The sequence below is a fragment of the Danio rerio genome, chromosome 4, assembly GCF_052040795.2.
Source record: "Danio rerio strain M-AB ecotype USA chromosome 4, GRCz13ab, whole genome shotgun sequence".
In the NCBI taxonomy this organism is placed as follows: Eukaryota; Metazoa; Chordata; class Actinopteri; order Cypriniformes; family Danionidae; genus Danio; species Danio rerio.
Window position 1 is genome coordinate 62,721,820 of NC_141024.2, and position 25,763 is coordinate 62,747,582.

Here is a 25,763-nt window from a genome sequence, read left to right on the forward strand (position 1 = left end):
ATTTTTTAAAGGCTTTAAAACTTCATATCTCCTTAAAGGCCTTTAATTAAATAAATTACACATAATACGTAGCCCGTGAGGTGTACTGCACATATAATTTAACCATTTAGGCTACATGACAGAAGACGTGTACTTACCATGCAGAGATGAAAACCGGAATCGAAAGCATATATTACATCAACGTCAATATGTTTCCGTGAACCAATGAAAGACTTGTAGGCGGAGTGACATGTTCAGTCCCGCCCACTTATGGGCGGGGCTGAATATGCAGCCCCGCCCCGTATTCAGCCCCGCCCCGATCTGCGGGCTGCAGACGGGTGTACTTGACCACAGCTGCCAGTAGTTTGCAGTTAAATCAAGGAAAAAACTGTATTTTACTGTAAAACCTGAAGCAAATTTCTTCTGTGTGTCACCGTTGTGGAGGAGAGTAGAGTCAGTGTATGAGTTAAAGATGAACAATGAACTGCTGATGTTATGCTGCATGTTTCTTTATTTATAGACAGCGGCTGTTTAGTTGCTGATGCAGTCAGAATCTCTCTGTGTTAAATCCAACTTTACATGTATGTGTGCTGATGTGAAATTTAAGACATTTGAGTTAAACAGAACATTTCTAATTAACTAAAATAAGTAATTATTATAAGTATGCTTCTAAGCATATATAGCACTTTACTTCATAAACTCATACAGCAGTTGGCAATTTTGAGGCAGTTGCTTTCAGTGAACAAAATGAGTTCACTTGAGTATTGTGTATATTAATGTAGTCCATGTATTTTTACAGAAACATACTGTAAAATAACAGTACATTGCTGGCAACTGCAGCTGCCAATATTTTACACTTTTTTTAGCGGGACAATTTATAACAGTAGCATCGTAAACAATTTAACACCATCCTTATTAATGGTTCTGTAATATATTTTAGTTTACTTTTCAGTAATATATTTTAGTCACTCATGAAAGTATACACAGACCCTTCGCTAAGCCCCGCCCTCCTTAGTTACTGTTGCTAAGCCTGTCAAGCTTTTATGCCTGGCACGGCTTTATCAATGTGTGTGCGCTGGTTTCAGACATTGCCAGGGATATAATGTCATTTTTGGCAAACAGGTGAGATATCCGAGAAAGCCAAACAAAAGGACTGCAGTATGCATTACAGGAGTATATTCACCACATAATAGGCAACCCATTAGAGAATATGCCCTATTCTTAATCTTGTAAACCATGTTTCCTCCTGCCGTGTTAGAAAATTGTTCTTTTTGACTTCTACCTCCTTTAGAATTTCAAATAAATGTCTGCCTTTCTCATCTTTATCCCATTTCTCTTGCCATAATCTATTAACACCTTTAAAAATCTAAGAAACTGTTTAGATGGTTTGTGTGAGAGAGAGCTGATATAGTTAAAGTGAAAACCATGAGAAAAATGTATCAATAAGTCATGACTGCAACAAATAGTGACAAAAAAGCAAAACAAAATAGACTTATTTTGGCGCGGCATGTGACGTCATCAGGCGGTGCCGCTTCAGCGCTGTGATTCAACTGGAGAAAGGTTTGTTTTAAAACGTTTACAGATATAAACCGATTTAAAGTTAAAGTTCTAAAGTTTTAGGTTTTTTTATACGATGCTAAATTATGTTCCTGCTGTTGGAAATATTATTTTAACCCTTTATACAGCGTAGTACTATTTTATTCTCATTAACCAAGGGCTATTGTTTGAATAAAGTGGATGCTAAAACTAGCACAGAATATTACTGTTAGATACAAAATTAGCTGAACCCAGTGAATATACAAGGGAGAATCACATCAAGTGTTAATAAAGATGAAAAATCAAGAAAAAATAAGACTTTAACTTCAGTTCAAATGTTTTATTTCAATATCTTATTTGACTTTACATTAAAATTCAGTTTTCTTCATCACGACAACATCCAGTGAAATGCTTATACGACCACCCATGACCTTAAAAAACAACAAGATTATAGATGAGAAATAAATTACTGAATAAAATAAGAAATAAAATATAGACACACTTTAGTTCTAGGAAATACAGCTGTAAAATAAACACATTAAAAACCCAGCGGCTATACAACTGTAGAGAACTTTTGCTGTAGACTGACTCCATGTACATTGACACCATAACTGAACTGAACTAGAATACACACAGAGATGTGTGTGTGTGTAACTGTGCCTGAATGTGCAGATGTGACCACAGACGTGCTGAATGTGTGTGTGTGCTGTGTGTGTTGTGATTGAGAGAGCGTCTGGTCTGTGTTCAGAAGCTCCTCCTCAGTGTCTCTGTGTTGGTCTTGATGGAGCAGAAGCCTTTATTTCTCTGAGCGCAGCAGGAAAGGTTTAGCTAAACTGTGTGTTTTCCTACTTTAGTCAATCCAACACTGAGAAACTCCTCATCCAGTCAAGAGTAACAGGCTTATTACTGGACACTAGGGATGGGAAGATTAACCGATATGTATCGATACGCGGTCATGCGCGTGCACGATGCGAGTGCATCGGTTGAGCAGCAGAGGATGAATGAAATTTTGGAAGCAAATCGAGATGCACCGGTTTTTGCGAGATGCATCGATTTTTCCGAGATACAGCTTATATTTTTAATATAGAATGTATTTTTTATTTATTAACAAGTGTTGTCAACCTGTTTTTGGCGCATAATTTAATCGACCTACATAAAGTAAGCCTTAGCAACGGATTTGCGGATGTGCACACACTACAACTCGGTGTATCAGGTGTGCGGATGAAGCTAGTGGAGCGCCCTCAGAAAGTGCGAGAAGCAAAACAAACATTTTATTCCCCACTGAGTTTTAAATCTAAAGTATGGCAAGCAACATTATGGATTTAAGGATGGATGACATGACAGGACAGATGCAATTTGCAAAATGTGCCGCGCATCTGTAAAATACGCGGGCAGTATGACTAATCTGAAATCTCACTTGAAGCAGCGCCACGGTGTTGTGAAAGCATCTTCTAGTGTTTCTGCATCCCCGGCTTTCGCACTGCTTCAACCAGCTCCAAAAGTGGTGAGAAAAGCATTGCAAGTTTTTTTTCCGTGCGCAACATTTCTGCTCGCTCTACGCCAATAACGAATGCTATTGCATTGTTCATCTGCAAAGATATTCAGCCTAGTGTCACGGAGAACGAAGGTTTTAAACACCTCCTCCTGTTAATTTTTATTTAATTATAATATTAATAATATTAATAATAATAATGATAAAAATAATTGGGTGTCACGGTGGCACAGTGGGTAGTTTGACCACCTCACAGCAAGAAGATTGCTGGTTTGTTATATTTTTATTAGCCTGTTGTTTACAGTGACAGTGATGTTTCAAAGCAGCATAACACTGCTAGTTCACAACCTTAAGTTTTGAATAATCAGTGGCAAAATATCTTTGTAAAACTTGTTTTCATAGTTGAAAAGTTAAATCACAATTCTTGTTGTGCAATGCTAAATTTATTTATGTTGAAAGAGTGCAAATATATACATATTTTTTTAATTGATATTGCACTTATACATTCTGTTTATCTTGAAAATACTTAAATAATATGTGCTATATGTTCTAAAATGGCCCTCTACTGTAAACTGACACTCTGGCTCTGAGAGAAGAGCCAGTTTGTAAAAAAAAGTCTTGGTTTTATTGGTTTATAAATAATCAAACTCATTCAATGGCACAGCATCCTCTTTCACATCATCTCATAAACTTGATCTAATTAGTGCTGAAATATCGCATCGTATCGTGATATGGGTGTGAATCGTATCGTGTTGCATCGCAATATGTCACAAATGTATCGCTAATATATCGGATCGTATTCTTTGTATCGAGATGCGTATCGGATCGGCATTATAGCTTAGATGCCCAACCCTACTGGACACAAATATTACTGAGCATGATTTAAGAGTTCAATACTGTACAGGAGCAGAATGTGGGAGATTATTATCATTTTTTTAAAGAGTATTTTTACTTAGTAAAGCTTAAAGTTCACAGTTTACCTACAAATTGAGCATAATTACAGTAAGAGAATGTGAGAGCAGCAGTCTTGTGTGTTTAAGACTTTATTTCAGCTGTTTTAAAACGCTCACTCACACTAATACTTGATCTTTAGTCACTCAGTACATTTCTTTATGATTTCCTGCAGAAACTTTAGTATTAAGAGAAGCAACACCTCATAATTCTGCAGCAAAACTGCTGAAACCCTCATGAGAATCTCAAAGCAGAAACAGAAAGAGGAGACGGAGAAGACGAGGAATTGTGTGATGAATTGTGTGTTAGTGATGGAAAAACTCAACATGTGATAAGGATTTATTACACTATTGGTGTATTTGTGTTATTATGCTCAAATTCTACATTAAGGTGTTGTTAATGTTAATTCATAACAGTGAACCAATCTTGTAGAGCATTTATTAATCCTAGTTAATGACTCCTGATGAACGACAGTGATTAGACATTTACTGAAGCATTATTAATCCACAGTTGTGCTTGTGAACATCAGTTAATGCACTGAGAGTCAACAAGAACTAACAATCCTAGAGGACACTTCATAAACATCAATGATGAGACTAATGAAGACTGAGACACGCACACACACACAGACAGACTTTCACAGATGGACACACACACTGTCTGTCGCGTACACACAAACAAATACAGACTCTCTCTCACACACACACATACACAAACATAGTTACTCCCACACTACACATGCACACACGCGTACACACAGCAATATATTCACACACAGAGCAGTGAACACATGCACACTCGCACACACACACACACACACACACACACACATACACACACACACACACTGCTACTGACTGTTCCAACAGAGGATTCTGGGTAAATCTCTTGTCAGTCTTTAGCTCAGTTTCACTGATGATCCAGAATAAAAGCCAAACCCAGGCCAGAGCGGCTCAGTGAATGTGGTCTGGACTGAGTGGATGAGGCTCATTGTGTCTCTATAGATGTTGTAGAAGATCAGAGTTCCTGCACTGTGATCCACAAACACTCCTATTCTCCTGCTGAGCGGCTTCACTGGGAGATCAGTGCATGTGTTATTGTGCCAGAATGTGAATCTGGAGGGAAAGCAGAACAAACTCCAGGACTGATCATTACGTCCAAACCAACAATCATCGCCATATCCCTTCCTCTTGATGCTCTTATATGACACTGATATACACACACCATGATCATCTCCACTCCAGTCAATCTCCCAGTAACAGGGACCACACACACTCTCTCTGCACAACACCTGAGGATAATAATTAAATCTGTCGGGATGATCAGGATACGGCTGTTTCTCCCACACACACTTCACCTTTCTGTTCTTCTCAGACAGAATGAGACGAGTGTGTGCTGTGTTTGGATCCAGAGTGAGGAAACAGACATCTGAACACAAGAACACACACATTTACAACCACAGCTGTGTGTGTGTCTGATTGTGTATGTGTGTGCGCGTGTGTCAGAGAGAGAGAGAGAGGGTGTGTGTGTGTGAGAGAGTGTATGTGTGTGCATGTGTTCACTGCTGTGTGTGTGGGTGTGTGTGTATGTGCATGTGTTCACTGCTGTGTGTGTGTCTGAGTGAGTGAGTGTGTGTGTCTGATTGTATGAGAGAGAAAGGGTGTGTGTGTGTGTGTGTGTGCACGCATGTGTTCACTGCTCTGTGTGTGTGTGTGAGTGTGAGAGATAGAAAGTGTGTGTGTGCGTGAGTGTGTGTGCGTGTGAGAGAGGGTGCATCCATGTGTGTGGATGTCTGAGTGTGTGTGTGTGTGTGTGCATTTGAGAGAGACAGAAGGGAGCGTGTGTGTGTCTAATTGTGTGATCGTGTGCATGCGTTTGTGTGTTTGAGAGAGTGTGTAAGAGTGTGTGTGTGTGTGTGGTCCTACATTTGCGTGGTCCTGCTGTAATCCTCATGCGTACTCCATGATCCAGACTGTAAACACACACACAGATTTACATTCAGTCAGTACACAAACATCAGTGTGGCAAGGGGGCGTGGCCGAGAGCCGTGGGAACGGGGTGAGGCCACCGCGTGAGTGGATACATGTGCGGTGCGCACCTGCCTCGGATCCCACGGAAGGAGCTCTGGACCATAAAAGGAGGACCGATGGCAGAGGAAGCCGAGAGAGGACCGGGCCCGGGCATGTTATTTTACTTTTGCTTTCAGTTTGACGGCAGTCTCCGTGAGGAGCTGCCGTCCGTTTGTTTTGGTTTAGAGACGGCAGTCTCTGTGAGGAGCTGCCGTCACAGTTCTTAATAAATCATTTTAAAACTCCGTCGGTTCTCCGCCTCCTTCTTCCCGGCGGCCAAAGGGCCGTAAACTTCATTACAATCAGCTTATCACACACACACACACACACACATTTACACACACGCACACACACACACACACACACACACACACAAAGCGGCTTTCACCACACTATAAGACTCAGATCAGAGGAGTATTGGACAAGTAGTATTAAGAAAGCCAGGATTTCAGAAAAAGTGCATCTTGAGTTTAGGAACCACTGGTCAGTTTTTACACACTTTGGGAACCACTGGTCAAGTAAACACTGGTCAAAGGAACTATGAGTGCTCTCAGGGAGTGATTTGTTCATCCGCGCGTGCGCACATTTGTGCAGGTGCTATTTTGTGCTGGCTCCTTATAGTAATCTATTTATGACTTATTTGTCGTGCAATCAACCTTTTGGGCTAGTTGTAGCAATGTTTGGAAGCAATTCGTAACATTTTAATAACATTTTGGCAAATTGAACCAAATGAACGAAATGACTCAAAAAAAGATTCATTCATCTTGATGAACGAGACTCAAAGATCCGAGTCAGTAAAATAATCCGAACTTCCCATCACTACACAATACCTGCTTGAAAGCCTTTCTCTCTCTCTCTCACACACAAACCTGACCTGATATTGTCCAGTTCTTCAGCACTAGTTTCACTGCTCAACTAAAATGCGAAAGCTGTACAGTGTTAATATGAGATATAATATCACAGTTAATGTGAGAACTGCCCCAGTGCACTGAAATATTTTAACAGGTTTGAGTAACATCTGGAGACTAGAAAAGGAGTAAAGTATCAAAGTGTATTCAAAATAAAAAAGGCAGTGCTGCTCCACATACTTGAGTTTGTCCAGTGTGTAGTTTGGATCCTCCAGTTGTTCAGAGAGCAGCTTGACTCCTGAATCTCCTGGATGATTGTAGCTCAGATCCAGCTCTCTCAGGTGTGAGGGGTTTGAAGTCAGAGCTGAAGACAGAAAACCACAGCCTTCCTCTGTCACCATACAGCCAGACAATCTACAAACACAGCAATAGTCCACATCACACAGTTGGACAATCACACATCTCTTTGTGTTGTGAAGATGCTGACTGCTGTTTCGGCTCATGTCAACAGCAGTGATGAACACACACATCCTGATTTGCTCTCAAAATGAGTTCTCAAAATGAGTTCTAATGAGGTTTGAGTCCAAGACAAGACAGAGTGCAAATAGATTTGATCTTAAGTAATAGACTAAATAAGACTAAATAATCCTACACATTATTCATTTAAAACTGTAATTGATTTGGATTGAGAATTAAGCATTCTTAAAACTAATTTTTCCAATCTTTAACGTTGTACTTTTGTAAAGAATCCACTGAATAATTTAGGATGGATAATAATCCAAAAGATCATTTTCAACAGATCGCATAAAGTTGTGGACATTTAGAAATTGAAAGTGAAGTTACATGTGACACTGCAGTTTAACATTTAGCGGAATCTGAACAGAATAGCAGACTAATCAATCCAGCTGAAGTCTTCATCTAAGTGTCAGCTAAATTGCACACCTTTTAGATGTTGATGTGTGTTAAAATCCTCAATGGTATTAACAAAGTTATTTTGTGCACAAACCCATTAATACTGTTTTATCTTAATATGATTTAAGTTGACTTTAACAGAGATTAAAACTTTAAAAATGTTTTAGGTAATTGGCAGCGACATGCATGTTTACAGCTGGCTATATGACTGTCAGCTGTTTACTCAAATACTATCAATGTTTAAAAATGTTTAATCAGGTATCTTTACTTTAGTAACGCTCCCTAAATGTGCAAATATCAGATATGTTACTATGTCATATCATTTACATTACATTATAACCAATGCTAACTCTTATGTTTGGGATGAAACATACTAAGTTAACATTAGCTAGCTCCAGCTTAGCATTACCTGTATTAGTTCTGCCTTAGCACCCAGGTGTCTGCAGGAACAGAACATTGTCACTCATGTTTCTGAATGAAAATGATTGATGCGCACTTGTACACTTCAACCCTTTCACACGTGAGTTTAAGTACTCAAGTTCCCATGACGACGCGTCAAGTTCATCACGTGACCCTCCAGCCCCCAACATCTATCATAGATATATCATATTTTGTTTCTTTTTGCCTTTTTCTTTTAATATTGACAAATGTTTTATTTATATTGTGAAATTTCTGTTACTCTTATTCCCAAATATGTGGCAGAACATATATATTGTCTTTTAAACAGCTTAATGATCATATTAGTATTCTTAATGGTGCCGTTGTTGTTGCTAGAAAAATTATGCTATAAAATGATGCTATATTAAGGCAAGTATCCTCTGCTGTATCCCATCTAGACTTCACCCTCTCCTGCAGCATGGTGAAGGCTAGATGGGATACAGCTGAGGATACTTGCATCAATATAGCATAATTTTTGTGACACTGTACAATAAATAATATTATTACATTACTGTGAGGGTTGGGTTTAGGTTGTGGTAAGGGTAGATGCTAATAAAATACAATTAATGCATAATTTAAATAAATAATATAAATACTTTTCGTTAACTTTCGATCTCAGCTATATCCCTTATAGCAACAACCGCAGGGGAGATCTGAGCTGCTGGATTTACTACATGTTTATTCTTAATTTTCTTCCAAAATACATGAAGGTAAGAAACTGTTTATCCAGGAGAGGAACAGAAAAAATATTTTATCAGCATAAACAATGTGTATCTTTTGTAAATAAAGCACATCGTCCAGTTATATTGAAAAATAAGTATTATTGCACGTGTATTTTACAAGCCTTAAATGGTATGTTTTGCTTGTAGTTGTGTGTATTTTAATGTCTGAAACCTAGATGGTTTGAAAGCACAGATAAATTATGATTTTTGACAAGCACAGCAAACCTCTTTCTGTGCCGCAGCGTGTGCAGTCAGATTTGAGTTTAGCTGTTGATAATGTGTGTTCTGAACACGCCAATCACACTGGTGTGATTGTACATGTGTGAAAAGGTTTATTACATTTGTCTATACCAGGGGTGTCCAAACTCAGTCCTGGGGGGCCGGTGTCCCAGCAAATTTTAGCTCCAACATGCCTCAACACACCTGCGAGGATGTTTCTAGAAAGCCTAGTAAGAGCTTGATTAGCTAGCCCAGGTGTGTCTGATTGGGGTTGGAACTAAACTTTGCAGGACACTGGCCCTCCAGGACCGAAATTGCAAATGCCTTGTCTATACACATACATTTGTATTCATGAGTGTGGAAAAGGGATCCCATATTTGTTAACCCAATATGTAACTTTTTGTAGTTGCTGTTTAGCGAAAGGAATTAACCTCAGTATCTCCAGTTTACAGTTTACAGACTTCAGTCCATCAGAGAGAAGCTTCACTCCTGAATCCTGCAGGTCATTGTTACTCAGGTTCAGCTCTCTCAGGACACAGTTTGAGAATTGTAGAACTGAAGACAAACTCTCACAGGAATGAACAGTGAGATTACACATGGCAAATCTGAGAAAGAAGAACACAGATTGCATTAACAGTGTGAATTTTAAGTAACTGATCTGATGTAAAATAAATTAACAAACAGAAACAAATCAATAAATCAGATGCTCAAACTCAGACCTCAGTGTCTCCAGTTTACAGTTTACAGACTTCAGTCCATCAGAGAGAAGCTTCACTCCTAAATCCTGCAGGTCATTGTTACTCAGGTCCAGCTCTCTCAGCACACAGTTTGAGAAATGAAGAGCTGAAGACAAACTCTCACAGGACTGAACAGTGAGATTACAGCACTGTAGCCTGTTTAAAGGACAAACACAATATGTATGTTGTCACCTAGGACCTCATTAATTAACAATGCTTACTCATAAAAACAATGTGTACACCAGCTTTCAGCCTTATGGTTGTATATACTAACACTAGTGTTGTATGATATACCGATACTATAAAAGTTTTGAGACACCCTAGCTCTCAAAATGAAACAATTCAGAATTTTTCTTTAGTACTTTTAAATGACAGCTGTATTTACGAGTGCTCGTCAATAGGGGCAGTGTGGGAGCCAAGCACTTCTTCTACAGCAAACTGAGGGCTCTATTTTGACAATCTAGGTGCAAAGTCCAAAGTGCAGGGTGCAAAGCATAAAGGGCGTGTCAGAATCCACTTTTGCTATTTTAAAGATGAAGAAATCCAGCTTGCGCCATGGTGCATGGTCTAACAAGGTTGAGCTTATTCTCTTAATGAGTTATAGGTGTGTTTTGAGACTAAACCAATCAGAGTCTCATCTCCCATTCCCTTTAAGAGTTAGTTGCATCGTGCTATAGCGCATTTGATCTTTACATGACAGACTTTGAAAGTGGAAAAACTGAACGCGTTACTAGCGGGAAAACAGTTAAACAGAGCATCTGCACCGAGAGAATGAGCTTCCTCCAGTCAGCCTTTACTTTCACTTTCACTCTCATGGATAGTGAAACGTGTTGTATGCACAGACATCGATTAGCCTATCTAACTAATTTCCATTATTAGGCGCAGATTTGTATCAAAACTATTTCTAAATTCAGTTCTAATTTCCAGCAAACGAATAAATAAACAATAATAATGAAGTGTGGTCAGAAAACTTAGCTATATCCAAACACACATGCTCTCGGGAGCGCGCACCATTCGCGCCCGCGCCGTTCTCGCGCGAAAAGCCGCCGGATCGGCCGACTCGGCCGCCCTCCTCTTCCTCCTCCTCCTCCTCCTTCCCTAAACCCAAGCGACGGTTCGCAAAAGCCGTCCAGAAAAAAAAAAAAAGCAAAAGCCCTCGTCTTCGATTTCGACCACGTTTTTGGATCCCGCCGCGTTCTCGCCCTTATTTTTCGGATTTCGTTTTTCGTCTTACCTGATTTCCGGAACCTGCTGTTCCCCGGACTCGATCCCGGTAGTCGTCCCCGCGGCCAGCTCCTCCTCCTCCGGGACCTCCGCTCTGCCGACGCAACACTGTGAGCTAAGCGGACAAACTGGTTGCATCGGGAAAGCCCTCCACTCGGAGGCGAGCCGTCGGCCGGCGAGCGCGAAGAGGAGGGGCGGAGCGGCTCCACACCGCCCCACAGCGTTCGCTGGAAAAAAACTAAACACGGCCTTACGTACCTCCGGCCACGTAAATCGCGGTCTCCAGAAACGTCCGCGGGGCTATGTTTCCAGAATGAGCTTGGGTTGTTTTGGACAGAACTGATTCAAAGTGAAATTTGGAATTATTTTGAGCAAGGTCCTGACTCTCTGTGGTCATCAAAAAGCCCATGGCACTTCTCGTAAAAGAGTAGGATAACAAATGCTATGTAAGTCAATGGTTACAGATTTTCAGCTTTCTTCAAAATATTTTATTTCATGTTCAACTTTTAGAAAGGTTTATAACCCCTTGAGGGTGAGTAAATGAGTAAATTTATATTGTTTGGTAAACTATCACTTAGACAACCACTGCCAATATATTAATCTGAATAATATTAAAAACAATTTTAAATATAAAATAATAAACAATTAGTCACAGTATTCTGCAGTGCAGACAATATCAATATTGTGTATGTTCATTAACATGATATATTGTATTATTTAATATCAGCAAATGTCTATTTCTTAGATGAAAGAAATAAGGACTTACAGAGCTCTTTTGGAGGTTTTGATGACTGCTGATAGTCTGATGAGACACTCATCTGATCTCTGGAATTTCTGAAGCTCAAACTCCTCCAGCTCCTCCTCTGAGGTCAACAACACAAAGACCAGAGCAGACCACTGGGCAGGTGAAAGGCGAGCAGATGACAGACTTCCTCTACTGAGGTGAGACTGAATCTCTTTCAGCAGAGTTTGGTCGTTCAGTTCATTCAGACAGTAGAACAGATTGATGGATCTCTCTGGAGACAGATTCCCTTCAAGTTTCTGCTTGATGTAGGCAATTATTTCCTCTTTGCTCTGGTCTCTGTCATCCTGCTGTGTCAACAGGCCTTGTAAGAGTTGTCGATTGGACTGGAGTGACAGACCGAGAAGGAAGCGAAGGTAAAGGTCTAGATGTCCATTCTCACTTTCCAGAGCCTTGTCCACTGCAGTCTTCAGAAAATCAAGCATGCCTTTATTTTTGCTTATCTGTATAAAAAACCATTCATGCTTCTTGTTTAGAATCAGATGTTGATAAAGGGCTGCAATGAACTCCTGAATGCTCAAGTGAAGAAAGCAGTACATGGTACCAAGAATGATTCCCGTCCCCTCTTTAAAGATCTGGGTACACATGCCTGAGTACACCGATGCCTTATAGACGTCAATGCCACAGTCTTTCAGATCGCTCTCATAAAAGATCACATTGTTTCTTTCCAGCTGCTGGTAGGCCAGTTTCCCCAGCGAAAGGATGAGCTTTGGATCCCAGGAGACATCTGCTGTGTTTTCTCCATCATACTTTCTTCTGCTCTGCTGGATCTGAAAGCGGAGAAAGTGTGTGTACATCTGTGTCAGAGTCTTGGGAGATTCCTGCAGTGTTTCAGCATGAGCCCTGTGTTTCAGTTTCAGTATGTTCTGAAGAACAGTGGCTGAAATCCAGCAGAAGACTGGGATGTGGCACATAATAAAGAGACTCTTTGACTGTTTAATGTGATCAATGACTTCTCTGGCCTGATTCTGATCTGTGAGTCTCTTTCTGAAGTACTCCTCCTTTTGGGCATCATTGAATCCTCGTATCTCTGTCAGCCGGTCGATACAGTCAGCAGGAATCTTACTGGCAGCTGCTGGTCTGCTGGTGATCCAGATGAGAGCAGAAGGAAGCAGATTTCCCTTGATGAGGTTCGTCAGGAGAACATCCAGAGAGACTGCTGAAGATACATCACGACACGTCTCATTACCAGCAAAGTTCAGAGGAAGACGACATTCATCCAATCCATCAAGGATGAACAGGACTTTGAATCGTGTGCTTCTTGTAAGGTTCAGTCCTTTAGTCTCTGGGAAAAACTGAGTTATGAGGTCTTTTAAACTTTGTCTTTCTTTCTCCTTTAAGTTCATCTCTCTGAATGGAAGAGGAAATATGAAGCTGATGTCTTGATTTTCTTTTCCATCAGCCCAATCCAGAACAAACTTTTGCACTGAGACTGATTTCCCGATGCCAGCAACTCCTTTTGTCAGGACAGTTCTGATCTGTTTGTCTTGTTTAGTTGCTTCAAACAAATGTTTGCATTCAACCTGTATCTCTAGTGACTGATGATGTCTGGAAGCAGCTTCAATCTGTCTGATCTCATGTTCAGTGTTGACCTGTTCACTCGCACCCTGAGTGATATAGAGATCTGTGTAGATGTTATTCAGAAGTGTGGAGTCTCCTTGCTGAGCAATTCCTTCAAACACACTTTGATATTTCTTCTTCAGGCTACATTTAAGTTGATTAATGAAGAACAGCTCACCTAAACACAGGAGCAAAGAAACAGAGAGATTTAGTCTTGACTTAATTGTAAGTGACAGTCTGACAGAGCGCCATGAGTAGGGCCAGACAGAACTTTCAGACATTTTTTGATATTTCTGTGGAGAATTTTGTAAAATATCTGCAGATTACTGCGGAATGATTTTGGGAATATCATAACTTTGGGATTGTCATGAATAAAAACTAAATATATAAAATAATAAATAAAAAATAACACCATTTTAACTTAAATAAGAATAAAACTTAAAATAAGAATATTCAATAATATGTAATGTTTATAATACAAATCCAATTAGATCCACTTAATTGCTAAACAAAGCAAGTGTCTCATATAACAGATCTACTAAAAGACAGAAAATATGACTTTACAAACTGCACTGTAAATAAATTATATGAACATTTTCATATTAGTCAACAATATTACTGAAATTAATAAAAAAACTGAATAAATAAAAATGCACACAAGTAAATAAATAAACTCAATGATGGGCTAAACATCTGTGGAAATCTGCAGGTTTTGTGTGGGTCTATCCATGAGTCTCTTACCCTGGAGAGTATCAGCAGCTTGATCTTGCTTCATCTCTCTCAGGAAGAAGAGTGTGAGATCAAGAGCTGCTTCTGTGATTCTGCTTCTGTTCCCATTAAAGTCCTTTACAAACTCTTCACTGTTTTCGTCTTGTAAGATTTTCTTAAACTTCTCCAGTTCATTCTTCAGAAATCTGAACATTTTGCTCTCAAGATTCTATGAGTGAAGAAACAAGAAGAACAACATTTAACCAAAACATTTGGTAACACTTTATAATAACTACACACTATGAATCATTTACTGAGCATTTGCATCTAATGAATTCATTACCTGTTAAGCATTAACTCTACATTAATAAGCGTTAGTAAGCAGTTTAGAACTGCAGCTACAAATGCTCTACTCTTGACTTACAACCATATTTATATTGTGCTTAATAATTGTATTTTCATGATTTGTTAATGATTTATTTTCATTAAGTATCGCATTATTTACAAACCATTTGTATTTACAAGTAGTTGGTGGTTTTTAAGATCATTCAGAATGAGTTAGTAAATGATTTATAAACTATTGAAATCACCGTTTCTATATTTTATTATTCAAGCATATAGTAATAGTTAATTTATATGTTAATAAATGCTTTATTAACTCAATTTCATGCAGTTTTGTGACCTAATCTAAAGTGAGTACTAGTTATGCTTTATAAATCCCTAATAAATGACCATTAAAGGGTTGGTATCAGATAAATAATAGATCTGCAATCTTCTCTAAAAAGTAAAATTACTGTAAAGTTCCCTATCAAATAGGGAAAAACAACAACAATTTAATAATTTAACAATATATTAGGATGCAATGTTTAAACTGTACAGTAATTTTATTTTAGATAAGGTTGCAAAGATTTTTTTTTAAGTACAGTTTTATTTGTGTGTTTTTAAACAAATAGAAATTAATAAAGCCGTTTATTTTCTTTTTTTCCTGTTTAGAATTAAACAGCCTTTAATTGTCATTTATAAGGGATTTATAAAGCATAAATAGTCCTCACTTTAGATTAGGTCACAAAACTGCATGAAATTGAGTTAAACAAAGCATTTATTAACATATAAATGAACCATTATTATATTCCTGAATAATAAGAATTATAAATGTTAATTTCAATAGTTTATTAATCATTTACTAACTCATTCTGAATGATCGTAAACTTCTCTTAAATTACTGTTTTGTAAGTAATGCAATACTTAATTTAGTAATTAAAAATAAATCATTTACAAAGTCTGAAAATACAAGTATTAAGCACATTATACATGTGGTTGTAAGTCAAGAGTAGAGCATTTGTGTTACACAACCAGCGATCGCTCTCTCTAGAGATCGCTGGTTCTCACACGAACACCAGTACTACACTTCCGCATTTCCCAGGACTACATTTTCATACATGCTTTGCTCCAAGACACCCATGCTCACACATCTAGCTTGATTGCACTCACCAGCTGCACCTTGTCAGAGACTGACCAGTGACATTACAACGCATTTCTCCCTGTTTTGTTTCTCCGTGTGTAAACCCTAGCCTGGTATTCCTTGTTATCCTGTTTAGCCGCCTGCCTTATGACCTATTGCTTGTATATTGACTACGATTCTGGATTTGCCTGCACATACCTGTTTGTACCTGATTTGACCACTGCTTGCCTGACGCTGAATAAACCTGCAAATTGGATCTTACCTCCTGTTGTATCTGTCACTCCACCCGGTCGTTACAATTTGTAGCTGCAGTTAAAAACTGTTTACTAATGTTAGTAATGTAGAGTTAATGCTTAACAGATAATGAATTCACTATTTGCCAATGCTTAATAAATGGTTCATAGTGTGGAGTTATTATAAAGCGTTACCAAACATTCATTTGCATAAAGCTTTTCATGCACAAACTACTGAACAATTGAAAATACATTATAATACATCATACTATGGGACTGTGCTTTATTTTATTGCCTGATCAACAATTCAGGGTGTGCAGTGGATTTGTAAGATAAGGATTTGTTTTAAGCTGTTTGAGGACAAAAATATGTCAAATGTCTGTAATACAACATCTGAACAGTGGCTTTAAGTGTGGAAACATCAGCATCTCAGAGAGCATGTTTTTTGTGTGTTTAAAATAACTAATAATTTGTGTGTGTTTAAACACTAATAGACAACTAAACATTGATGTTTTGGCTAAAACAAGGCTTACATTTATCTGTCAGTGAAAATGTAATAGTCATAAAAGAACAGCACAAACTAGACTAGTCAAATACACATAAATGAAAGACTACATGTGTGAAGTCTGTCTAATCTTTGTATTGATGACTAGTCTAGATTTGGACTACTGTTAGAATTTAACCAAAGCTCAAACTTAGCCTTTAGTCAAGCCATCCTCATTTGGACATCTATTAAACAACAATGACATGGTGGGATATGCAGAATAATTGGCTAATCCGTTCATTTATTAGAAAATAATGCACACAGAGGTGTAACGGAGACTCCACGAGTATCACAGTTGTGCATTATTTTATAAGAATTCAATGAACTGGAGTCAATGATTACTTAACAAATTAACTGCTCAACATTTTAATTAAGCAGTATATTTTTTAAATTAACTATTTTTTATTTAATTTGTTTATTATAAATGAGATTTTTCACACCTGGAAGATCCACTGGAGATTGTCTGTGAAATTGTTGTGTCTCCTGTAAGTCTCATCTCCTGAATCTGGTAACTCATATTTAACACTGTTAAAAAATAAAACTACTGTAACAATACATTTAGAGGCAAACAAACAGACATCTTACAAACACTGAAAATAATACATGTAGTGCTCATAATAAGGAGACAAGTGGACAGATTTGTTACTTGAGTTTTCTGTTACATGTTACGTTTAGCTGAGAAATCACAGACAATTGCCACTGTCATTAGAAAGACCTGTTAACCACAAAGTCATTATTAGAAAATAGCTTTAAAAGAAATATTTGAGTTACAGTTCATTAATACACAAACTTTTAGCTACAAAACTACACAGCTACATTTTGCTTCAAAAGTTTGACCTTTATTTAGATATACTTACAAAACAATATGGTTATAAACTACTTCAAAACATCTTTCATGTTCCACAAATGAAATAATTGACAGAAATCTGATATTAATATTGACTGAAAGATGCTCTGAATAAGAAGCCAGGTGTCTGTAAATGTCTTAATGAATCAACAAAGTCATTTGGATAATATAAACAAATGATTAATTCAGGAATGATTCTCTTAACTGAATTGTTGGTTTACACAAAACTGTTGATGTGACTAATAATGTAAAACACACAATACCTTTGTGCAGATGATGGTGTTTCCCCACTGAACTCTGGTGGATAGCCTTTAGACCAATCACTCTTCAGTGACACAGAGCTGGACACACATGATCCTGATCTCACACTGAACACACAAACACACCAGAGGAATTAGGAGTTTTATGAGTTTGTGTAGTTTAATTCAGCACAAACTAATTGTTGGCTGAAGATCTGTCTGATCAGGTCTGCTACACAGGAATCATGGGTAAAAATTACACATATTGAGCTTCGGTAAATATGACTCCAGATCGAGCTGTCTGTAATCTAGAATGATCTAAACACATTTGCTGAAGCTGTAAACTGAAGCTTTTTCCATCATTTGATCAGGCAATAGCAACACAAATAAGTGCATTGTTGTTGGTGTTTGTTCTTCAGAGAAAGTGTTGAAATAATGGTGTAAAAACAGAGTCAATACCTGTGTTTCTCTGAGAGAGAGTCCTTTACTCGCTCCTCTGCCATACTGCAGCTAAAACACCAAAGCAGACATTAGCAGAGCTTTGAGGAAACAATCAGCCGCTGACCATCATCTGGAGATGACAATATACTGAGATGAAGAACAGCACACTTTATAGTGAGTATAGTACAAAGCATATAATTAATGCTCACTTCACTTACAACACCGCACTGAAACAGACAACATGATGAGGGACACAACAAACTGACTTTCAGTCATTTTACAGCAGATAAATATACTCTACTGGAAAAACTCTTAACACTAATGCAGTTGCAGGGCGAAACAATAAGGATTGGGGCCAGCATGCGAGATGTTCAGCACAGTAGACAGGATCATTACTGATCATTACAGTGCTGTCTTGTCACTGAAGTTTAATTTGCCTGTGATTATTCATCAGTTGCGTGCACATACAGTCTTAGAATCAAGAAACATTTGTGCTTTTAAGCCTTTAAATGCTACATTCTCTGTGAAATTGTGAACATCATATTGCTTATCAGGTTCCTCTTATCTGACTGAATGTTGATTTGTATTAATTTATTAATAAAGTCAGCTAAGTGAGCCACCTTTTGTTAAATAATAATCAAATACCTGCACATTTTCAACACAATTTTTTTGTTTGCAGAACAATTCAAGTTTTACTCATTATACATTTATCAACATTTCAAAATATTTAACAATTGTTTTTCAAGATCTTTGAAAAATGTAGTAACATCAAAATTGTATTTTTTTTTTAATTGTTCGTTATTTAAAGTATTTAAAGAAACATTATGCTTAATTTAAAAAAGTGTATGTATACAGCTGATCGAAAAGTGTATGTATGTTTGGCTTTTGACACATTATTTAAAACATGTGGCTGAAGGATAGCTATTTTTTTTTATTTATGTGGCCAAAAATATTCTGGCAGGGCAAATAAAAATCTAAACCACTGGCCGACTAGAAAAAATACTTAGCGTTAAACCCTGAATTCGTTAGATAAGATAAAAATATATTTCACATTTGATATGTGCATATTATTTGTCACCATAACTTCCATTTTAGCCAACTAATTATCAAAATTGTACTAATTATTTGTTTACTGACTTAGCAGTTATTAAAACATTACCAGTGAAATGCAGTTTAAGGATCATCCGCTTTTCTTTTGTTTACGAAAAGCTGTGCTTTCACTTTCGATTTCTTGACTCTCTTTTTAAAGCTTATTTTGTGCTCAATGAGCTAAAATTATCGAGTCAGTCTCATATAGAAGAGCACAAAAATTTTCAATGGATTAAAAAATGTGAGTTTTTTTTTGACAGTGTGTTAAATTGACCGTGTTTTGGCTCTGTGTTTAATCAGTGAATAAAAATGCTAATTGACTGTCTTTCAACAAGGGGCGCCTGTAGACCCGCAGAAATAGGGCTGTTGCCTTGGTTACTGCTGTAAACAAAACAGTGAAACGCAGGAGGATTTTATCTATCTCATAAAATACATCTCAATATTTGCAGATTAAGTTCAGGCACTCCCATACACAGCAAATTCATTGGTGTTAAATTTCAAGTGTTGTGGTAATTCAGAGTAAAGTGTTAAAATTCTAGAATTAGATAAAGGTAAAATAACCCTCTCGGCGTTAGAAGCTGATTTGCCTCCTTGTCACACAGAGTAACATGTATCTACCTTTGTAGAAAACCCTTATATTTGAGAAACTAATCAGAGTGTCTGAAATCTCGCCACACCCTCATTCACCTGGCCCTTAAATTAGTCAATTAGTTTAGTCCACTAGACAGAGGGAATGACCACAAATAAGTGAATTCAGACACCTGCTGTTGAACACCTGCTGTTAACAAGCACAATCACTGAAGGAATAAGAAATTGAAGGAAGAAATAAAACTACAGACACAGCCTCACACCAAACCAACTGAATTAAAACAGAGGATTAAACAACTCCATTAAATAATAGCATAAGCAGCTTCACTGATTACAGTTTGACTTCATTTCTGTAAGAATATTTGACAATGAACAGAGGTTTATATTTTTTTTATTAAAAATATTTAATTTGACCTCACCATCATAGAGATCAGAGGCTGCTTATTTGAGCTCTTGAAGCTTTACTCTTATATCCTAATGTTTCTATGACTGCTATAACTGTGTTTCTAAAACTCATCAGCTATAGCAAGAAAGGTCAAGAGAAATTATACTGTTTAAGCTTAATTGTTATAGACTTAATTTCAGGTGTTTATTAAGTTGATACATGAAAATATTCAAATATAGTTGTATTAAAGCTGCATGGGACAATACTACTGGCAGTCTGCTGCTCTTCATAGAAAATTCAACAAACAATTAGGATGCAATTAATAATTAGTGTCATGCACTACACAGTCAAGCTCCAGCTTGTGCATTATGACACACAGACATCAAGAATCAGGACATGAACCTCAACCATGGTTGCTAAAAAAAAAAAAGCTGCATAGTTCATGCCGCAATGCATGCTGGGTGCCAGCATAGTACAAAGCTCCCAGCATGCATTGCAGCATGAATAAATTATGCAGCTTTATGTTCTTACAATCTCTTTCTTTTCCTTTATTTTGTGTTGTTTTTGGGAGGTGATATTTCAGTAGCGTTTTTTTTTTTACTTGATTTGTATTTTTTTGTTTGTCACCATCATTGAGACTCAAAGACTAATTGTTGATGTCTGGGTGTTTTTAAGTTCTGCCAGAGATCAAACATTCTTATTGTAAATGGTGTTTAATAACCTGTTATAAAGTCATTAATTGTTGGAGCTTCAGTGGTTTCATTTATGTATATTATTTATTTCTCACACATAATTAATATGACACTGAATTAAAAAACAAGCAGGAAAGGATGGCTATGATTTCATAAATAATCTCTTCAGACTGACACTTTTAATTTCTTTTGGCTTTCTATGCTATATGTTTAAAAAGTGTGATTAACACTAACTATAGCAGCCAAAATAAAAGACATTTAAAGTAAGAAGTTGAAGAGCCTGACTAAAGTAGACTCTGTCCTCCATCATGGTGACTTCAAATGAACAACAGAACTTTTGTTCACATGACAGAAATAAAGTCAAACGTCAGTAATAGGTGAAGCTCCATGATAAGTTGTTTAATGTGATGAGTTTTTTTTTTTAAAGATGTTGACAAATATTTTTTTTTATTGAGTAATTTGTTTTATTTTTATTGATTATTATTTTATTTAGAGTTTTTTTTTCTCAGTTGATTTCATCTTTGGTTTTGGCTTGTGTTTTTCTGTCCTTCAGTGATTCTGCTTGTTAACTGTTGTTCATCAACAATTCTCAATCCTCCTTTAATAAGACACTTAATTGTCTCATTAACTTCATCACTGTCTGAGTGTTCAGCCCTCTGTAGTGAGGACACTAGTTAGGATTTTGCTCTGGAATTTAAGGCTTACGTGTGTTCGAATGAAAAATACAGACTATGGGATGTATTTTTAACAGAAATATTCTGGAAACTGAATTTACGTATGTAAAATGTTGAAAACAGCAGATTACTGGCAACCACTGCTGCCAGTATTTTGACATACATTTAACAGATATTTTACACAATAAGAGTTTGCTAATTAACACTCTGGGTGTTAAAAATTTTAACACTTTCAAAAATGTTATTTTAACACTTATAGTGGTTCCCATATAAACACTGAGGGAGTGTTAATTTTAACTCTAAGGTAGTTAAATCTACCAAATCTAAAATTTGCAGTTTGAGTTCAATAAAAAATACAAACTGTTGAATGTGCTTTTAACAGAAATATTCTGTAAACTGAATTTATGAATGTTAAAAACAGCAGATTACTGGAAAACACAGCTGCTGGTATTTTTCTGTAAAATCTAAAAATGAAAAAAAAAAAAGAAAAACAGCAAAACGGTTTTTGTGTCACCATTGTGGAGGATAATAGCGTCTCTGTTCAAGTCCAAGATGAACTGAGAGTATTCGATGTTATGCTGCATCTTCTTTTGTTTAAAGGTAACTGTGTAGTTACTAATGCAGTCAAAATCTGTTTGCTAATTGCAATCACACATGAAAACATTATTGCATCTAAAGACTTTACATTTTTGTGCACTAAGCTATGATTTTGTAAACTGAACATTGTATTAGTTCATGAAATATGGTTATTTTTTTGTAAATTTGTACAGTTATATAAAACTTCCATGTTTTTCACAGAAAGATTCTGGCAACCACAGCTGCTGGTATTTTTTCGGAAATTTAACAGATATTTTACACAATAAGAGTTTGCAAATTAACACTCTCTTGGTGTTGACAATGTTAACACTTTTAAAAGTGTTATTTTTAACACTTATAGTGGTTCCCATATAAACTATGAGGGAGTGTTAATTTTAACTCTAAGGTAGTTAAATCTACTATCTAAAATTTGCTGTGTACAGCCATACGTTATATAATTGAAAATTATACAAAATGTAGTACCTTGCAAAATAGCATATATAGTACTTTTAAGGCCCTTAAATTCCTCTTAATTGATTAATTTTTAATACTTTTTAAGACCCCGCGGACACCCTGCTACATGTTATGTGAGTATGAGTGACAGATTAGAAAAGTCATCATATTTCATTGTCAGATTGATTCTTTTTCTGCTGGTGACTGGTCTTATGCTGGATTTACACTATCTGCATGAATTAAGTATTCGTGTGAGTAGATTACACACAAAATCAATGCAAAAGCGTAAATCTCAAAAATAACACGATAGTGTGCTATTTTACTATGGTATCTGCTGGTTTGCGCACTAATGCAGAAGTCCACAACCTTCCAACAGCAATGGTATGGCCCGACTACGAGCGCAGAAAAGTAAAATGGAAAAATCACAATAATGTGTCATTATTTAAAGTTTGTTCTGAGATCAGATTCAAATGCAACAACACAAACTTGTAGAATCGAAAATTAAACCGAGTGACAATTATCCGTTGTTGAAGTACTCAGAAAAATGAAAAATGAAAGTTTGAAATGCATTTTTCATTTGTTTAATTTTGATGGTGTGAATTAAACAAAGCACTGCAAAGCGTTACACGGATCTATACGGAACTCTGACACCTCATATTTCACATTTGATGTATGATATGTAGTTTATTAAGATAAGATCAGGTTAAGCCAATTACTCATTTATATATTTAGTTTGTTAGTTGGTAGTAAAAATGTCTGCTGACATTTAAGAGTAAAATACATTTTAAGGAACGCCAGCAGTTTTTCTTCCTGTTTAACTGTTAGGGCTGGTTGAACTTTTCTTTCAATTTCATAACTGTAAATTTAAAGTTATATTTTGTGCTGATTTATGGAGTGAACATGATATTAATGATTAAAAACACTTTCATAACATTAAGAAATAAAGTGTTCAGACACAGTGTTGAAATGACCATGTTTTTACACTTTGATTAAACAGTGTTTGAGGCTTTGAGACAGTGCTTGAGCATCAAGATCAGACAAACATTTAAATCAAATCACACTTACACGTTTAAAATCCCTTCATCATTTCCACAAATAAGCGTAATGGTAGAAGTATCAAACTTACATGCAAAAGTGCAGGCACTCTTGTCCAGAAGAAACACAATCTGAGCTCTTTGACTGTTTCAGTTCTTCTTCCCTTTCTTCTTCTTCCTGGTTTATTGCCTGTCAGGAACTCAACTTGGAAGGTGCATTACTGCCACAACCAGACTGGAACACTTCTTGAAACCCATATAGATCTAAAAAAGACTGCAGTTTTATAAATACAACCTTTTCTACACTCTTAAAAAAAAGGTTCCTTGAGGTTCTATATAGAACCTTGGGGTTTTATACTTGGCGAGTAGAACCTTTTACCCAAAAATTGGTTCCATTTAGAACCCTTTGAGTGCAAAGAACATTTTTGAATAAAATGGTTCTATAATTTTTGAATCATAACATAATTATTTAGTAAAGATTATAAAATAATTATAAGCGATAACACAGAGAGACAAAGTCTTTTTGAGTCAAAACCTAATAAAATGAATGCTGTGGTCAAAAACTTAATCAGTGTACATTATGATGGGATTTTTTTTCATGCAGGTTTATTAGCATATAACTTATGGGCCTAGTTTATACATACTCAATGTTTAAAAATTTTGACAAACTATTTTGTGAAATAAATAAAATAACCAACTTATTTAGACTGTGCATTAACATGTTGTTATGGTTTAATAATTTATTTTAAACTAATAATCATAAATAAAAGCCCTCTGGTGACGTCATTGACAAGGACATCGTCATGGACTGGTGGTGAAGAGCCTCGAGAGTGACGGTTAATTTTTTGAAAGGAGAAGTCCACTATTTGGACTGAAATAGTGGACTTCTCCTTTCAAAAAATTATGGTGTTATAAATTATGGTGTTATATCACCATATAACACGAGGGATTTTCTATCAAATAGAAACATTACTTCATAATACAAAATATTTCAATATTATATATATTATATATATATATATATATATATATATATATATATATATATATATATTGAAATATATATTGAAATATTTTGTATAATGAAGTAATGTTTCTATTTGATAGAAAATCCCTCGTGTTATATGGTGATACAGACTGAATTCAATTCAATTCAATTCAGCTTTATTTGTACAGCGCTTTTAGAATGTAGATTGTGTCAAAGCAGCTTCACATAAATGGTCATAGTAACTGGAACAGTGTGGTTTAGGTTTTAGTGTTTAAGTTCAGTTCAGTTCAGTTTAGCTCAGTTCAGTGTGATTTAATCATTACTGAGAGTTCAAACACTGAAGAGCAAATTCATCGATGCGTAGCTCTACCAATCCTGAACCATGCGAGGCAGTAGCGACAGCGGAGAGGGAAAAAAAACTTTACCTGATGGGAGTGAAGAAAAAAAACCTTGAGAGAACCAGACTCAGTTCGGCACGACCATTTTAATTTCTCCGCAGGCCAAAAGTCTTGTGCACAGCTTCAGTCACCGCGGTGGAGGCTGGAAGATGGCCTCAGCGAAGACTCGTCTGTCCCTGGAGCATCGCTGGAATCAGACTCATGTTCTCCACTCCCCATGACCATCAGAGTCGCAGCAGCTCAGGATATGGCCTGGTCACGGATATGAAAACCTTGGGATCATCTCGTCGCTGGTCTTGGATCCAATCAGTGACTCCGCATAATCTGAGGACCTCGGGATGAGAATCCCCAGGTGAAAATAGAGAATAAAGAGAATAATTAGCGTAGCTGCTGTTCATAGTGTATATAAGCAAGATGCAGAAGCCAGTGTGGAACCCGCTAGGTGATGCATTGAGTGTATGCTTTACTAAACAGATAGGTCTTTAATCTAGTTTTGAACTGGGAGAGTGTGTCTGAGCCTCGGACGTTATCAGGAAGGCTATTGCAGAGTGTAGGAGCCATGAAAGAGAAGGCTCGACCTCCTTTACTTGATTTTGCTATTCTAGGTACTACCAGAAGCCCTGAATTTTGAGATCTTAAAGAGCGAGTTGGATTGTAGCGAGACAGAAGGTTGGTTAGATAAACAGGAGCTAGATTATTTAGAGCTTTATAGGTGAGAAGTAATATTTTAAATTCAATACGAAACTTAACAGGCAGCCAGTGTAAGGAGGATAAAATTGGGGTGATATGATCATATTTTCTAAACCTGGTAAGAACTCTGGCTGCTGCATTTTGTACTAATTGAAGTTTGTTAATAGAGGATGCTGGGCAGCCAGCAAATAGAGCATTACAGTAATCCAGCCTCGAAGTCATAACTAGTATGG

At 36.8% G+C, this 25,763-nt stretch overlaps 1 protein-coding gene and 1 long non-coding RNA gene across 5 annotated transcripts in view; one reads left to right on the plus strand and one right to left on the minus strand.

Moving 5' to 3' along the window:
- The window catches only part of LOC148682305 (uncharacterized), a 152,546-nt gene that overhangs the window by 77,678 nt on the left and 49,105 nt on the right, over positions 1–25,763 (plus strand). The window lies entirely within an intron of this gene.
- LOC110438418 (NLR family CARD domain-containing protein 3-like) lies at positions 1,841–24,301 on the minus strand. 4 transcript variants are annotated; one of them, XM_087249789.2, is made up of 12 exons: positions 23,547–24,301; positions 17,982–18,032; positions 17,547–17,651; positions 16,877–16,961; positions 14,231–14,426; positions 11,894–13,667; positions 9,886–10,059; positions 9,598–9,771; positions 7,116–7,289; positions 5,884–5,930; positions 5,183–5,386; positions 1,841–5,073 (listed from the first exon to the last, which is right to left on the minus strand). In XM_087249789.2, the coding sequence occupies exons 2-12, from the start codon at positions 18,023–18,025 to the stop codon at positions 5,030–5,032; spliced, it is 3,021 nt and encodes a 1,006-aa protein (XP_087105915.1). In that variant the 5' UTR covers positions 18,026–18,032; positions 23,547–24,301; the 3' UTR covers positions 1,841–5,029. The 4 variants fall into 4 exon arrangements, with proteins under 4 accessions (XP_087105915.1, XP_087105914.1, XP_087105913.1 ...); XM_087249788.2 differs by having other exon boundaries at positions 17,982–18,093; XM_087249787.2 differs by having other exon boundaries at positions 1,841–5,386.